Source organism: Stigmatopora argus, chromosome 9, assembly GCF_051989625.1.
Source record: "Stigmatopora argus isolate UIUO_Sarg chromosome 9, RoL_Sarg_1.0, whole genome shotgun sequence".
NCBI classification, from domain to species: Eukaryota; Metazoa; Chordata; class Actinopteri; order Syngnathiformes; family Syngnathidae; genus Stigmatopora; species Stigmatopora argus.
Genome location: NC_135395.1, coordinates 5,914,410 through 5,931,198, shown reverse-complemented (window position 1 = coordinate 5,931,198; position 16,789 = coordinate 5,914,410). Strand labels below are relative to the sequence as shown.

The following is a 16,789-nucleotide window of genomic DNA, read 5'->3' as shown; positions in this document are numbered from 1 at the left end:
CAGTAATAAGGACGTTAAAGGTTGTAGACAAATTTACTTTTGTTTTTTCACACCACAATTCTGTGGGACGTAGAATTTTGTGTACAAATATAAAATAAGCTCTCACATCATCATTCCGCCGAAATAGCTCAGTTGGGAGAGCGTTAGACTGAAGATCTAAAGGTCCCTGGTTCGATCCCGGGTTTCGGCATTTTGCTGAAAGTACACGTCAAATGAGGCGGTGACCCATTTTTATTGCTTAGTATGAGGTTTTTCCAAGATTACAAATTTGATGCTGCATTTTGTCCTCCACAGATGTTATGAAGTAAAAATGTAAGAACTGATATGCTTGCTACCTTACTACTTGAGTTATTAAAAAAATAAACATAATAAATATATATCAATGTCTGTGTGTATATTTCTGCGACCTGTGAGAAATAGATGGCGGTGTTCAAGATTATAAAATCTATTGGAATGATTGATCTGTATTTAAATCTGTCATTTAAAGCATAGATGACGTCGGTGCAGCAACGTCATTCCTGAAGGGAATGGAATCAAAGATCGTTTGAACTGAAGATGTAATGCTCTATTCCGAGAATAGAAAATATAGGTCATATTTTTGTATGCTTTAATGTTGTTCGGCTTTATTACTGTGCTCATTGTACACCGTGCTCTGCTGACCAAAATAAGAAGAAAAAATAATTCGTGATTTTGATGAAGAGTTACACACACTTCAATTTAATCTGCGACACTGATGGGATTATTTGGGAAGATATGTATTTTCAAAGTTGCTACTGATATAAAAGTTTGAAGAAGCACATGTTTTTAGTTTAGAATCTGGACTCTTGATTGTCGGGAAAATTCAAATGAAGTAAAAGTGGCATTCGAAACTAGTAGAGAGTGGGACGTCAGTCCGTTATGCACTTTTCACGTATAGTTGTGTAATAACAGTTTGAGTTGAGCTTTCATCGTCAGTAGGGTTCCGCCCATGTTCGGAAACTATCCAAACCTTCCGAAAGCGAAAGGAGAGATGTGCACGATGCTGTGACTTTTTAATAATAATAATAATAATCGGACATAGGCCTGCATTTGGCTTTTTTAAACTCACCCTTCCCCAGATCTGGACATGGAGCTGGACCGGCGGCTGTTGCTGGCTCACTGTGCCGCTCACGCCCTCTCCATGGCGGCGGGTTTGCTGGTGGTCGTCCCCATGGCTCTCAACGGCTCTGCGTTTAAAGGCCGCTGCGGGCTCTTCTCCGCCGGCTACTGGAGTAAAGAAGAAGCCGGCGAGGGGGGCGCCGTTGCTCGCTTGGTGGTGCAGCAGTGGGGACCACCTGCAGCCTGCCAGTTTGCCACGTTTGTGGGTATTTTCACGGTGCTTTACGGGGCCGCGCAGGGCTGGCGGTCCCTCTTCTACCTCTACGGACAACATGACGAGTGAGTGTTTCACGCGTCGTGAGCAAAAAGACGTCATTTGGGCGATCGAAATATCTGATTTTCTGAAACGCTTTATCCTCACTAGGGTCGCGGGGGGTGCTGGAGTCCGGAATTAGTGGCCAGCCAATCGCAGGACAACCATTCACGCTCACACTCATACCTAGGGCCAAAATAGTGTGTCCAATCAGCCTACCATGCATGTCTTTGGAATGTAGGAGGAAACCGGAGTACCCGGAGAAAACCCACACAGCCCCAGAGAGAACATCCAAACTCCACACAGAAAGGTCCAAACCTGGATTTGAACCCAGGTCACCCAATATGAGGCTGACGCGTTAACCGCTCAGCCGACGGGTCGCCCTGATCTAAATATGAGAATGTTGATTCACACTTAATAGTTTAACATTTCAGTTCTTTGCATATATTTTTTTTTCTGAGTGTTTTTTAATAGGCATGTTATAATTTGTCAAAATGTTGATATTCATTCATTCTTTTTCGGAATCGCTTTATCCTCATTAGGGTCGCGGGGGGTGCTAAAACAAAAACATACATGAAAAATAATTGCGCCAAATTGTATCTTTTTTGCACAGCACTTTGTTTTCATCTTTTCTGACGGTCCTGGTGAGCGTGTGCATGCTCTTCCTGTCGGCTGGCTCCAGCGTCATCTTGTCTTTGGGTCTTGCCTCCTGGTGTGACACGGTGACCGACAACAACACCCAATCATTCAGGTGGCTCTCACACTGTTGCTTTTTCATTCATGTGAATGTCTATAATAGCCAAACACACACACACACATGCCATACTTTCCGAACTACATTCAATGAATGGCCTATCTTAATATTTGTTTCATGCGTACATGAGACCCACTGGATTATAAAACGTAGTAGTAGTAATCTTGATGGTGGTGGTGGTAGTAGTAGTAGTAGGAGAAGGAGGAAGAGATTGTCATACAACCAATAGATGGAGCTGTGATAGTAGTGGGTTGTGTTATACATCCACTACATGGCGCTCTAGTAGTAATAGTAGTAGTAGTAGGGTTTGTGTAATACATACACTGGATGAAGCCAGAGTAGTAGCAATAGTAGTTGTAGGGGTTGTGTTATACATACACTCGATGAAACTGTAGTAGTTGTAGTAGTAGTAGTAATAGGGGGGTGTTATACATCCACTAGATATAGCTGTTGTAGTCATAGTAGTAATAGTAGGTTGTTATATATCCACTAGATGGAGCTGGAGTAGTATTAGTAGTAGTAGTAGTGATAGTAGTAGAAGTAGTAGTAATAGTAGTAATAGTAGTAGAAGTATTAGCAGTATTAATAGTAGTAGAAGTAATAGCAATAGTAGTAGAAGTAATAGTAGTAGTAGAAGTAGTAGTAATAGTAATAGTAGTAATAGTAGTAGTAGTAGTTGTAGTATTAGTAGTAGCAGTAGTAGCAGTAGTAGTAGCAGCAGAAGTAGTAGTTGTAGTATTAGTAGTAGCAGTAGTAGTAGCAGCAGAAGTAGCAGTTGTAGTATTAGTAGTAGCAGTAGTAGTAGCAGCAGAAGTAGTAGTTGTAGTATTAGTAGTAGCAGTAGTAGTAGCAGAAGTAGTAGTAGGGGGTTGTTTTATACACCTACAAGATGGAGCTGGAGTAGTAGTAGTAGTAGCAGAAGCAGTAGTAGTAGGGGGTTGTTTTATACACCTACAAGATGGAGCTGGAGTAGTAGTAGTAGTAGCAGAAGTAGTAGTAGTAGGGGGTTGTTTTATACACCTACAAGATGGAGCTGGAGTAGTAGTAGTAGTAGCAGAAGTAGTAGTAGTAGGGGGTTGTTTTATACACCTACAAGATGGAGCTGGAGTAGTAGTAGTAGTAGCAGAAGTAGTAGTAGTAGGGGGTTGTTTTATACACCTACAAGATGGAGCTGGAGTAGTAGTAATAATAGTTTTAGGGTTGGTTAGTGGTTAGGGTTGTGATATACATTAATTAGATGCAGCTGTGCTGAAAGGAATTCCACACAATGATTATCCAATATTGGTTCATATAAAAGGTGAATCGGATTATAAAGCGCATTACCGGCTTTTCTGAAAATTTGAAGTCTTTTAGTTGTGCCTTATAGTGCGGAAACTACACTATATAAATACTTGTTTTTTGTTTTCTTTCTTTTTACAGCTGCGCTACGTCACAGATGGTTCCACTTTATCTGGACGTGGACACCTCGTCCTTCTACACAGAACTCAGTCTGGCAAAGGTAAGCACTACGGAGCTGCATTTAGAAGAAAAAATACATGTACTTTTCCTTGACGTCTTAGCTTGCAGCACATGGAATCCTCTGAACTGGGCTGTTATCAGCACACACGTCTTTTTAAATCAGTCAAATCACATATGTTTAGCCTTAAACAAATCTTCTGCAATGGCACAAAATATCCCACCTACCTAGCCTCAGAAAGGCTATCACGACAAAATGAAGCAAGGATTTGTTTGAAAATTTCCTACATATAAGCCCTAATTCACTCTGAGAACTCAGTGTTGTTGGATAAAGGAAGTTGCATTTAGATAAAAACTGAAGACAACCCAAGTGCTCACCTGCTAAGCAAAGTTAATGAATGAAACAACCAGGCATGTTACTAGTTAACCTATAAAAATCCATAAATTAGCTCTTTTGCAGCTTAAACTTAAACTACATGGTTCAAAGCAGAGAATAAAATTGCGTCTCATAGCCCAAAAATATCTCTATTTATTGGAATGAGGTCATTTTGTGTTCTAAATTCTGTCCGAGATTTCTTCATTGCGACCTACTTTTAATTTGCTTATCCGTAAGTGACTCATAGTGGATTAGTCCAGATTTTAGTGTGTCTTGTCTTTGTGCGCAGGCGTCTCTGTGGTTTGTGACACTCCTGTGGTTGCTCCAATCCATGCTGGCCTTCACGCGACTCCACCACTCGCACAATGGGCCATGCCTCTTTCGAGAAAAAGAGCTTCTTCTGAGGGACACCCTGTCCGATGGGTCCCCATCCCCTCCACCATTTCCAGAAACTCTGACCATAATGGTCTAGTCGTTCAAAGAAGATAACAGGTTTTTTAATTTTTTTACTGGGTTTATTTTTGTGTTTACATGTAACATGTAATGGTCTTCCTTACAAATGTACCTGCTGTTGACCACTCGTGGAGTCCAGTTTGTTTCCGTTTATCATTTTTTGTTGTTACAGCAATATTAAGATGTCACTATGCATGTATTTGCCGGATGCGTTTTCTGTGGAGCATTGTAGCAAAAAATCTAATTAGGGGTTCATAATGAGACGAAAAATAGTGAGGCATCAACCACTTAGGAGCTTGGTATTCTTTTATGGTTTGATATACTTGAGTTTTATTTAATGCTGTAAAGTACATAAACATTACTCAAAACAATTTGGAATGAATTATGCAACTGAATCGCTCTAGTTCAGGGAGTGCAAACTTTTTTCTCCAAGGGTTGCTTTAAAAAAAATCTACAGAAACAAAGGAATGAAATACTTCATTTTTTTGTTAAATAGACGATAAGAATCAGGTAAAAAAAGATTGGATTTAAAAACATTTTGAGTTTTAACTCATTAGCTGGCATTGACAGCAATACAGAGACATCCAACCATTTTGACTGGGAGGGCTGGCAGCGTTCGATTGCTTTAAATGGCAGTAAGACTTGATGACTCAATACCAGCTTTCCAAGATGAAACGGATTTGATGTCTATAAGTGTCAGTGGAGGTGAATGAGTAAAGGGCAAAAAACGACAAAGTAATTTAAAGGCAAGGATATTCCATACATACTCATAATAATAGTACTGAAACAAACTTTGGAGAATATTATTTATGCAAAACAAAATAATAAAAGTCCACAGTTTTCTACATTTGTTTCAATATGTTGTCAGGTTGTCATTTCAGCTAATGGATAGATGCTGTTTAAATGACTCGCTCCATCTAATGTTAAAGACAAGAAGTGCAATATAATCTGAGTAACATCATATTTAATGATATCTTGATTAGTTGCTGCGGGCCAATAAAAACTGAGCAGCGGCCCGTAGTTAACCCCCCTTCAGGTATTTTATTCTTCTTACGTTAGTTGCCCACTTACTGGCAGGTTTTCTGGGGATAATCTGGGGCTGCCATAAATGATTATTTTGGCAGTCGACTAATCACCAATTATTAGTTAATTTACCACATATAATACTATATTATGTGTCCAAATGTTGTCATAACTGAATATAATTGGGGAAAACAGGTCATTATCAGAGACCAGAGCAAAGGCACATGCTATGCCTCACTCGTTCTCATCTATAATCCTTATAAAGCGTGATTTGTGTGTGTGTGTGTGTGTGTGTGTGTGTATGTTAAGATTCTCTCGCTGCGTTAGTCCAAATCGTGCAACGTAGAGAGTTGAATTTTTTTATGGTGGCCAGAAACAGCTTTCGGATCCTAATAGAAGACTGAATGAATTTCTTCACCTTCTCTAAGTGTGTGAACTCAATCTTTTATTTGTTAAACACCCAATTTTCAAAAAAGTTTTTTTTCAAATAGCACAACAATTGTCTTTTTGGTTCTAAACAAGCAGGTGGGACCAGCGAACTTGTTTTAGAAAAACTTAAAATTGTAAAGGCGTATAAAAATATACAAAAGTATGACTACTATTGACTTTGACTCACACGTCATTCATCGTACACGTAAAACATTCTCTTGTGAAAAAACAACTGTAAACTAAATCTAATACGGTGTTATAACAAACTATGAACAACCAAGAACGCAATGTACTGACCTTTCTCTGTAAAATCTTACCTCCTTTCACAGTAACCATGGCTTCAAACTAGCTGTTTTATCACCGTTTTAGGTGATTGATTTTCCATAATAGGCAAAACAAAAACAATCCTATTGGGACTCCCACTCATAGTGGACATACATATTCAACAAGCTTATACTTAAAAACAGAACTGAAGAAGAATTTGAAGTAAAACTGAAACCTCCTAACAAACAAGCCCTGTAACTTCAATTGGCAGAATACAGTGGTCGCAAGGACTGCAAATCGGCTGACTAGATAGTAAATTTCCAAACGTATGGAAGAATATCAGTATAATGAACAATTGATTTGTGGTTTCCTGAATGGATTTTGGGCTGAAGGTAATTAACGCACGTAGTGATGAAACCACTTTGCTTTAGAACCATACAAAGCAAGCGACTGACAGTTTACATGACTTCTGAACTGATTGGCAATATGAAAATACAACCTCAGTCAAATTGGTATTTTCAGTATTTTCATTCATTTGGTGTATTTTCTTGTACACTAGGTTCCCAACTTACGAACATTCGGAGATGTGAACACCAGCTGACTGGTCTATATTTTCACGTACATATAGGGCACGCTTAAAAGTCTAAAATTTTCTCTAAAATGGACGGGGGGCACCCGATCAGTCGGTGCCCCTTGTGGATACACTAAATTCAAAATTTGTGTCGCTATTTGACCCTGACTGCTTGACTGTCTGAGTTCATTTCTTGCCGACACGCTACTTGTATATAGAGATAAGGGCCTGACGTGAAAAGGGGTGCAAGAAGCACATAAAAATAGAAACATATTTAGGTATGCATTTTGTAAAATAATATCAGTTTGACACCCGAAAATGTCACTTGCAAAGAGATACGTTTAAGAGGCACAGTACAAACTAGGAGCTTTTTGCTATGCGCAGGAACATAAACAGAAAACAGGCCAATGGTTCGCAAATAGAGTGTTGGAGACAAAGCTGAGTTTCCGCGGATATAAGGCGAACAGCTAGGGATTGATAGATGTTCGATGGCAAATATAGTTATACAAAGACTGTCAGGTAGCGTCAGGAGAGTTACGCAACGATTTGCGAATGGGTTGTGGATGCCTGGGCTAAATTGTCAGCTAGCAAGGGGAGCTTTCGGTTGGCATCACTTTTACGAAAGCCCACAGCAACAACTCAGACTGACAGTAATTTGGAACCATGCGTGTTGGACGGCGAACTCTTAATGTTGGACACTGAAGATGACGACTTTTACGGATTTGTAGATGTTTGAATGCTTTGAATTCTATTAACGCGAGTACACTACGTCAATAAAGCATAAGCATACAAGTTTTGCTCCTGCTGCCTTTATTAAAACAAACGCTAGCATGCATGCAAGCATATGTTTCATGCTAGCACTACCATAATGTAGTGCCCATTGAGCTGAAACGCCCTGTGAAAGGCCAATTCCTTCCACCGCAGTAGTGTATGTAGTACCTATATAATTGGAACTTTGTTGGACTTACGAAGAAATCGAGTTGCGAATGGTGGTCTGGAACCATTTCTGTTCGTAATTTGGGAACCTACTGTTTTCTAATCAGAACACAAGGCTCCATGTAAACCTGACTATTGGCTGTTATCCAACCCCTACTACCCACTGGCAGTATTTTACCTCCAAACCTTGGGAATGGAGATGAGAAGAAGAGAGCGCAGGTGCCATGTCTATGCACCCTGTGCTCCAGGAGTGGGGCAGGAAGGAAAGAGCGACCGAAGGGGAGTCCGCGCGCTCACGATCGGCCTCATCGGAAAGAAGCCGCTGGATGTCCCGGTCTGATGCGGAGAAACACGGAGAAGAACGGATAGAGCGCAACACTGCAAAATACAAAAATGGAAGGAAGTCAGGACGCTTATTTACAGATGAGACACACGCTTTCACATGCGCTGTCACTCACTGTGTGTCCCAATGGGAGACAGCAGTAAGCGCTGGGCCTCTTTGTTGCCTGCTTGAGCGGCTCGTTTATACAATTCAATTGCTTTCTTCAAGTTCTGCTGGACCCCGAAGCCGTTCTCGTAGCACTGACCCAACAGGAGTAGAGCAGTGTTGTCCTAAATGCAGACAAGGAGAAAAAATGTCATGAAACCGGAAGTACTTTCGTTATTAAATGGTATATATTTCATGCATTGTCACTTATCTAAAAGTAGACTTACCTAAACTGGTTGACCCCAAAAATGTGTGTTGTACCGATTGTGTTTTTGGGCTCCCAATAACAATTCTGACACCCAGTTGAGTGGTATCGACGGACACTGATGCTGTACCAATACCACATTTAAAAAAAAAATATTTATAAATCTTTTTTTTAAATCTAAATGACTAAATACCACTTAAACATTAAGTAATTGCTATGATTCTTAGTCATACACTGCTTAATTCACCGATGTCAAAGTGGCGGGGTGGGGGCTAGTCACAGGCCTTTGTGTGGCCTGCAAAAGTAAATCATGTGAGTGAACTTAGTTTTATATTAAAATTCAAATGAAAATATAGTTTATTCCTTTTTTTTAAAAATAAATACATATTTTTCAAAAATGAAGAGAAAAAAATAATGTGTGTGGGGGGGGACGCTCTGTGTGGGTGTGTGGGTGAGTGGGTGGATCGGGTGGATGGGTGGGGATTTGGGTTTGTGGATGGGTTTTTGGGTGGCTGGGTGGGTAGGTGGGTGGGTTGGTGGGTTTTTGGGTTTTATATATATATATGCCGATTTTACACTTTAAATTGTGTTCTGGATGATTAGATTGAACCTTTGAACCTAAAACTTGACTTTTCTGGCCTGTTGTGATGGGTAATCATGGCCTACATGATGATAAGAAAAAAAATGGCCCATTTTAGACTGCATGTACTGACATTTTATTGATGCTAGAGGCAGTCAATGCCCCTTCTGTAAATTCCAGCGCGGAGCAGATGGTTTATCCCGCTAACTTGACGTGTAAATGAAGGACAATAGTATTAATAATTAAAATGACTTTGGGGAGTGGCCTCTCATACATCCAAAAAGACATTGTACCTTAGGCAATTGCATATGGTATTCCCCATAGTAAAAATTGCCCTCGTCTACAACTGATAATCAAATTCACAGGACTCACGTTGCTCTCTGCCGCCATGTGCAGGTAGTACACAGCCTTACTGCCATTTCTCACTGGCTCCAGAGAATACACCGACGCTAGACACAATTGAGCCTTAAAAAGAGGGAATTAAGTAAAACTATTGTGAGGAAATGTCGTATATTTCTGTACTATGTGATAAGGCTTCTCACCTTAGTTAGACCAGCCGCAGCAGCCTTCTCTAAAAAACTGATGGCCATTTTCAGTTTTTCTTCTTTACTTTGGTGTCCTCTACCGGTCAAGAGCAGCTTTGCAAATCGATACTGAGCTTGATGATGACCTTCCAGTGCTGCGCGCCGATAGTAATGTGAAGCCTTCATGGAGTAAAATGAGAAAAGATAAATGCAATAAAAATATGTTCAATATTAAACTTTTAGAGCCCGAACCAGTAAATAACGCAAAAAAAATGAAACTGACCCTATAATGGTCATTCATGTATCACATAAGATACGGCCATACAGTGGTACCTCGAGATACGAGCTTAATGCGTTCCGGGACTGAGGTCGTATGTCAATTTACTTGTAACTCAAATGAACGTTTCCCATAGAAATAAACTAAAAACAAATTAATTCGTTCCAACCCTCTGAAAAAACACCCAAAACAGGATATTGGATTGGAAAAACATTATTTGTTCCAATTCGCCATCTATTAACAAAGTAACAAATAACTAGTGGTTTAATAGAACTAAAATGTGTTTAATATTACTAAAACTAGATGGATTTCGCAGAGGGGAGAGAGAGAGAGAGAGAGAGAGAGAGAGAGAGAGAGAGAGAGAGAGACAGAGACAGAGAGAGACAGAGAGAGAGAGAGAGAGAGAGAGAGAGAGAGAGAGAGAGAGAGAGAGAGAGAGAGAGAGAGAGTACTTTTTGTATGGCAACGCGCTCGTAACATAACAAATTTAAATGAACTTGGATTACGATGCAGACACACTCAAAAATAAATTTAATCTAACCTTTCACTAAACTTAATTCAAATTTTGTTTTAAATTTTTATACCTTTCTTGTCCCGGGTTGGCTCTAGTTGCCCCGCCTCCACCCTGACTTTCAGATGCAACCTATCAAGGGTTGTTTGCTTTTGTCTTCCCTTCAAAATATTCCCAAAATGATGCACACAAATGTCCTCACAATAGGATAACGCACGACCACTTGCCAATTTGCCCGGGAAGTAGTACTCCTCTCGTATTAGCGAACAAGCTGCGCCATTCGCACTGACTAACGGGAAAAAAAACACTAAAAAAATGCAACGCTCCGCCCAGTGCTCGTAGAGAAATTACACGAGGGAGTTGGGACCAGAAAGACAGTGCCCGTGATGTTCTTATGAGCAGCCTCTCGCGTCCGCTGTATGCTCGTATATCAAAATTTGTCTCGTATCTCAAGATAAATATTTGCTCGAAATTTTACTTGGATCTCAAATTGCTCGTATGTCGAGGTATTACTGTATAGGGTCAATGTTAAATATATAGATCAGTGATTGTGTGTGTAGCTCCTTACCTTCTCTTTATTCTTGCTCACTCCTCTACCCTTCTCGTAACAGACGCCAGTATTAAACAGAGCTTTACTGTAGCCGTGTTGAGCAGCCGCTAGGAAACAAGTGAAAGCTTCTTCATTGTTGCCACTTGTGGCTTTTTCGAGGCCTGTAGCGAGAAGTGAGAGTGGGAAGCTAGATTACTACTACATATTGCCAAATGCACCATGGCGGGAATGTTGTTCTGTTATAATAAAAATATATATGTGAAAGAAAAATGACTCAGTGCATAAGTACAGTAATCCCTCGAATATCGCGGTTTCACGACATCATGGATTTTTTTTCTGGGGTAATTTTTTTTTAATTAATTTTTTGTAAGTTCATAAAAATGTGAAAATCCACGTTGAAACTCGCAAGCGGAAGACACTCCCCTGTCCTCCGCATGCTACTAAGAGTCAGCAGCACTGAAGTAAAAAAAAAAAAATATATATATATATATTCTTTTTTTTTTTTAAATAGGGGTGACCCTACTTTGCGTTTTTTAGTTTATCGCGGCCATGTCTGGTCTACATTAACCGCGATAATTGAGGGATTACTGTATTGAACTTATTTAGATGTATATACAGGTCTTCATACAAAATAAAAAAACTTTTTTTTTAAGTTCATAAAAATGTGAAAATCCACGCTGAAACTCCCAAGCGGAAGCCACTCCCCTGTCCTCCGCTTGCTACTAGGACTCAGCACTGAATTAAACAAAAAACAAAAAAAACATTATTATTTTTTTAATAGCGGTGACCCTACTTCGCGTTTTTTCGTTTATCGCGGCCATGTCTGGTCTACATTAACCGCGACAATCGAGGGATTACTGTAGTAGTAATCGAGTAGTCATGTAAAAGATAAATACCAATAATATTGAGGATCACTGGGACACTGCTCTCAGCCACTTTTTGGAGGTTCTGAGCTGCTTCTGCCAGTGCCTCCTCACCTTTAAACATACACTTTATGCAAAACAAACATTTAATCACTGACACACAAGCAGGTGAAAATGCTAACATAATGAATTCATATGCCGAACCTCATCGTTAGCGTGATCTGTGTCTGTGGGCTCTTCCTCGAAAACATTCTTTTCTGGGGGGCATCCATGCGTGTCATCTGCGACCAAGAAGAAAAGCAGATATTTTTTTTCCAATTCTAAAAGCGATGTTTGTCGCTCTTGCCATTTTTATGCTTTGGCCAAAGCAGACTAGCTAATACTGAACACACCTTGTAAGGGGGAACCCAGGCCCACCACCTCCTCACAGCCTGTGATACAGACGTTAGGAGTCAGGGGGTTCTGTTCATTTCTGCATTGCGTGACGTCACTTCCTCCACTGCTGGACTGATTGTGCAGGCACAATGCACTCCTTCCTCTTAGGACCACATCATTCCTCAATACTGAAGCACACCACCAAAATATAAAAAGATAGTCAATACATAGTAAGGGTATTTAAAAATGAATTCCGCAATATATCCATAGTGATATTGTTGCACAGTTCTAACTTTAATAAGTTATTTTTCTCTTTTGGCACAGTGGTGGTAAATATACCTGGAAAGCTCAAGCTAATGTTTTGACCTACCATATTTTTAAATAACTGTTTTTGATTGAGTGTTTTGCATTCTTTAAAATGTTTTTTTAATAGTTTCTTTGGACTAAAGCAGGTTTCCACAAAAGCTTGTCTACACTAAAATCTCAGAAAATGTTACATTAAAAGCCATTATTATTCAAATATAAAACAAAAATGTGTTACAGCAATACTGAATAACATATCAGCAATAAAGTGATATAAATTTACTTTTATGTGCATTTTGATCAGTGATATGCAAAAAAATTCCAACAGATTTAAAGTGTAATATTGGGATTACTAATCTGGATCGAATTGAATCATGATATGAATCGTATCGCCAGATGAGGCAATACATACCCCTAATTAAAACTAATCTTGTCGTAATATTTCGACTCCAGTCGTAATATTAGGACATTGTCCACATTCGCCATTGTACTTCTTAACCAAAAGGGAATACCGTAACACCTTGAATATCGCGGATAATAGGTTCCAATACCTGTATAACCCCGATGTAGGGACAGTACTTTATGGTGTTTATTTTATTTGGACTTTTAAAGCCCTCTCTGTACTATTATTTAGTAATTACCAAAGTTAGACACTGCCCCCTATTGGACAGTTAAATACTCTTCAATCGTGTCTTTTTTCTCCATTTCATGTCTGTATTATTGCTCCTACACTTTAATTTTTTTAAATAAATATTTGGCGGCTCCAAGGTGTGATGTAGTGAATCTTGATAGTCGATCGGTAAAGTGGCACGGTCTTATTGTATTACATTTGCAAAGATCTTGTGCTTACATATATCTAGCAGACAGCGATATCCACACTTTTGCAAAGTGAGTGAGGTTGTCCAAATTCCTAAGCTTGAATTGGAATCAGTACATGAAGAGAAACTGGAGTGGATCCTCCGGCATATCTGCATGAACAGCACCGCCGACGCCCCCTTTGGACATGTGTGATAAACAGTTGTTGCTTCCACAAAATGATAAATAAATAAAAAATAAAAAAAAATTAGAAGGACAATTTCTGGCTAATTAGAATTAAGTGCCAGGGTAAGAAAAAAATGTCATTAAGATGTCTATTGAGTCGATATATTTTACCACATGCTAAATCATAATTGGATAAAAACAACAAAATGAACTAAGATTATTCACTGTTCCCATTAGAAATATACATACCCATCCAACGGCGTCAAGGGCTGTATAACGAGGCAACTCTGTGAAGGTGGATTTAAAGGCCCTTTGTTTCTCCCGACTCCCGCCATCCTCCTCTTTATGAGAACTGAAAGTTTATGAATGGCAACAATTATGATGTCATTCTAAGCCACTACAAACTATTCAACAAGAACAAAATTCTGTGAAAACAGAGACTACAATTTCTGTATGTGTGTGAATGGTGAAAAGTCAATGTTGAATAGAGATGCTTTCGACTTAATTAAATTGTTGAAAAAGAGTGCAAATATTTTTTTCAATTGATTTGGGAATATCTATCATTAAAATTGGAAGACCATGTGTGATTTTTTTTAAATGTTTGAATTAGTAGAACAATTGTAAGATTAAATTTGCGCGTCGGCCTCACAGCTCCGGGGTCCTGGGTTCAAATCCAGGTCACGTCCACCTGTGTGGAGTTTGCATGTTCTCCCCGGGCCTGCGTGGGCTTCCTCTGGGTACTCCGGTTTCCTCCCTCATTTCAAAAACATGCATGGTAGGCTGAATGGACACTCTAAATTGCCCCTAGGTAGGGGCGTGAGTGTGCATGGTTGTCCGTCTCCTTGTGCCCTGCAAACGGCTGGCCATCGATTCAGGGTGTCCCCGCCGCTGGCCCAGAGTCAGCTGGGATAGGCTCCAGCACCCCCCATGACCCTAATGAGGAACGCTGAAAACTGTTGTTGAATACATGTCCTTAAGTATGTGTTGATCAACCATAATATAACCATGTGGATGTTCTTCAGTGCATTAAAACCCAAACAACGTTATTTGTATTTGTTTTTTAATAGGAGTACAGTGGTACCTCGAGATAAGAGCTTAATGCGTTCCGGGACTGAGCTCGTATGTCGATTTACTCGTATCGTAACTCAAATGAACGTTTCCTATAGAAATGAACTAAAAACAACCCTCTGAAAAATCACCCAAAACAGGATATTGGATTTTTATTTGTTCTTATTCGCCATCTATTAACAAAGTAGCAAATAACTAGTGGTTTAATAGTACTAAAATCTGTTTAATAGTGCTAAAATTAGACGGATTTCGCGGAGGGGAGAGAGAGACGGACAGAGAGGGGGGGACTTTTTGCACGGCAACCCACTCGTAACATAACATAAACAAACTTAAATGAACTTGGATTACGATTCAGACACTCAAAAATAAATGTAATTTAACCTTACAATAAACTTAATTCTAATTTTGTTTTACATTTTTATACCTTTCTTCTGGCTCTATGTGCCCCGCCTCCACCCTGACTTTCAGATGCAACCTATCGAGGGTTGTTTGCTTTTGTCTTCCCTTCAAAATATTCCCAAAATGATGCACACAAATGTCCTCACAATAGGATAACGCATGACCACTTGCCAACTTACAGTAGTACTCCTCTCGTATTAGCGAACAAGCTCCGACATTCACAATGACTAACGGGGAAAAAAAACACTGAAGAAATGCAACGTTCCGCCCAATGCTCGTAGAGACATTACACGAGGGAGTTGCGACCAGAAAGACAGTGCCCATGATGTTCTTATGAGCAACCTCTCGCGTATGCTCGTATATCAAAATTTGTCTTGTATCTCAAGATAAATATTTGCTCACAATTTTACTGGTATCTCAAATTGCTCGTATGTCGAGGTATTACTGTACTCAAAAAGCCTAGAAGTGAAAGTGAAAGCATCAATGTTTAACACATCTTCTGCAAATCTATCCTGTACCTGCTGTCTGAAGAGTTTAGAGAAGAAGAGAGAACAGTAGAGTGGTTGATGACTTTATCTTCCACATGGTGATTCTGGGGTAGACGCAGCGGGGTGTTGGTGTGGTAGTGATGCAGCACTGCAAAGACAAATTTACACACGCAAAACATTACCAGAAGCACAACAAACACTGCCTTCACCACTGAAGAATTTGGGGGAATTTCCAGAGAATCCATTATGCCAGTTACATTGTTAATGACAATCATAGGTTCTTCATACGGCTCTTTAGTGTGTAGAATAAATATTCAATTTCAACATTTCAGTCAATGAATTTGAGTTTGATTTATTTAATATACAGACCATACACATTAATGAACATATGTAAGATTATAGCCAAAGGCTAATTTCCATCCTTTGTCCCTTGTGCATGCAGGTTGATGGGAAAAATGCAATATAATATCAATAAGACAATAGTCGCTAGAAAGCATAGTTTCCTGCTGCAAACCGATGTTTAATAAATCTATAGGGTTATATTTGATGTTATAGTCTGGTGATTTGCATCATAGCCTGTGACAGCCCAAAATTGAATCCCTAATCTCAGATTTTGGTTTCAAGGATAAGAACTGTACATGACATGGAAAATTAAAAGAGCAAACAAGATCCATATAGTATATATTTAAGGCGTTTAATGCCCTTTGTCCTTCCAAACCTTGATACGAGGGGAAAAAATAAACATAAACATGCTTCTTTGCTAATATAAACTTTACCAATCAACAACCCATGTATAGATTTAAGACACTGAATGCGTTTGTCCGACCAAACCTTAATCCAATGATAAAACGTAGACATAAACGTGGTCCTTTCCGAATAAAAACTTTATTATACAATAACCCGAGTATAGATTTAATACATTTAATCCCGATGTTTTTTTTCAAATTTTAGTACAATGATAACACATAAACCTAGTTTCCTAGTTTCGATAAAACCGCCGTAAATTACGTCGGGAAAAAATGTTGAATTCTTATAAAGGATGTTATGAACGAAGTAAAGAACACTTTTAAAATGAGTGCTGACAACTTTGAAGGCACTTAAGGCACTTGGCTGGACCAAAATAAACAAGACGCTAGATACGATAAATCTCGTCGGTGCCCTTGACGTTCGTCTTACCTCTCCACGCGAGTCCCTTAACTCTCCACATTGTTCCTCTTTTCCCTCACGGGAACTTCCACTGTCGATGAATGTTCATGTTAACATACCCCTGACTTGAAAACAAAAGCTGATCCAGTGGGAGATTACGTCGTCATGTCAATGTAAACAAATCTGTTGATAAACATACGTTTTAGGTGAAATCCGGACGAGCCTGAACTGTCATCCGGAAGTGTTTTCCATGACGCAATCGTGAAGGTTTGAGGGTCCAAGTGCACCACCGTGTGGTGACACGAAAAGGATCGTCATTAAATTAACACAGTATAGTACATACATTAAAACAGGGGTCTCAAACTCAATTTACCCGGGGGC

General features: G+C 39.5%; 2 protein-coding genes and 1 non-coding gene across 5 annotated transcripts; 2 read left to right on the top strand and 1 right to left on the bottom strand.

Annotated features, from left to right (window-relative positions):
• Positions 1-117: 117 nt before the first annotated feature.
• On the top strand, positions 118-190 carry trnaf-gaa (transfer RNA phenylalanine (anticodon GAA)). Its single transcript has one exon. It is a non-coding gene; the product is annotated as a tRNA-Phe (tRNA).
• A 723-nt stretch (positions 191-913) lies between these two features.
• Positions 914-6,043, top strand: LOC144082242 (transmembrane protein 179). Its single transcript, XM_077609247.1, has 4 exons — positions 914-1,416; positions 2,004-2,141; positions 3,564-3,642; positions 4,265-6,043. Exons 1-4 carry the CDS (start codon positions 1,106-1,108, stop codon positions 4,445-4,447), a joined length of 711 nt encoding a protein of 236 aa, XP_077465373.1. The 5' UTR covers positions 914-1,105; the 3' UTR covers positions 4,448-6,043.
• On the bottom strand, positions 5,221-16,699 carry dele1 (DAP3 binding cell death enhancer 1). 3 transcript variants are annotated; one of them, XM_077609244.1, is made up of 13 exons: positions 16,608-16,699; positions 16,439-16,499; positions 15,293-15,410; positions 13,557-13,659; positions 13,177-13,321; positions 12,041-12,211; positions 11,853-11,929; positions 11,682-11,775; positions 10,804-10,946; positions 9,466-9,627; positions 9,296-9,388; positions 8,110-8,263; positions 5,221-8,029 (listed from the first exon to the last, which is right to left on the bottom strand). In XM_077609244.1, the coding sequence occupies exons 2-13, from the start codon at positions 16,467-16,469 to the stop codon at positions 7,794-7,796; spliced, it is 1,527 nt and encodes a 508-aa protein (XP_077465370.1). In that variant the 5' UTR covers positions 16,470-16,499; positions 16,608-16,699; the 3' UTR covers positions 5,221-7,793. The 3 variants fall into 3 exon arrangements, with proteins under 3 accessions (XP_077465370.1, XP_077465369.1, XP_077465372.1); XM_077609243.1 differs by having other exon boundaries at positions 16,439-16,660; XM_077609246.1 differs by lacking the exon at positions 5,221-8,029 and adding an exon at positions 8,366-8,467 and having other exon boundaries at positions 8,120-8,263; positions 16,439-16,660.
• Positions 16,700-16,789: the final 90 nt, after the last annotated feature.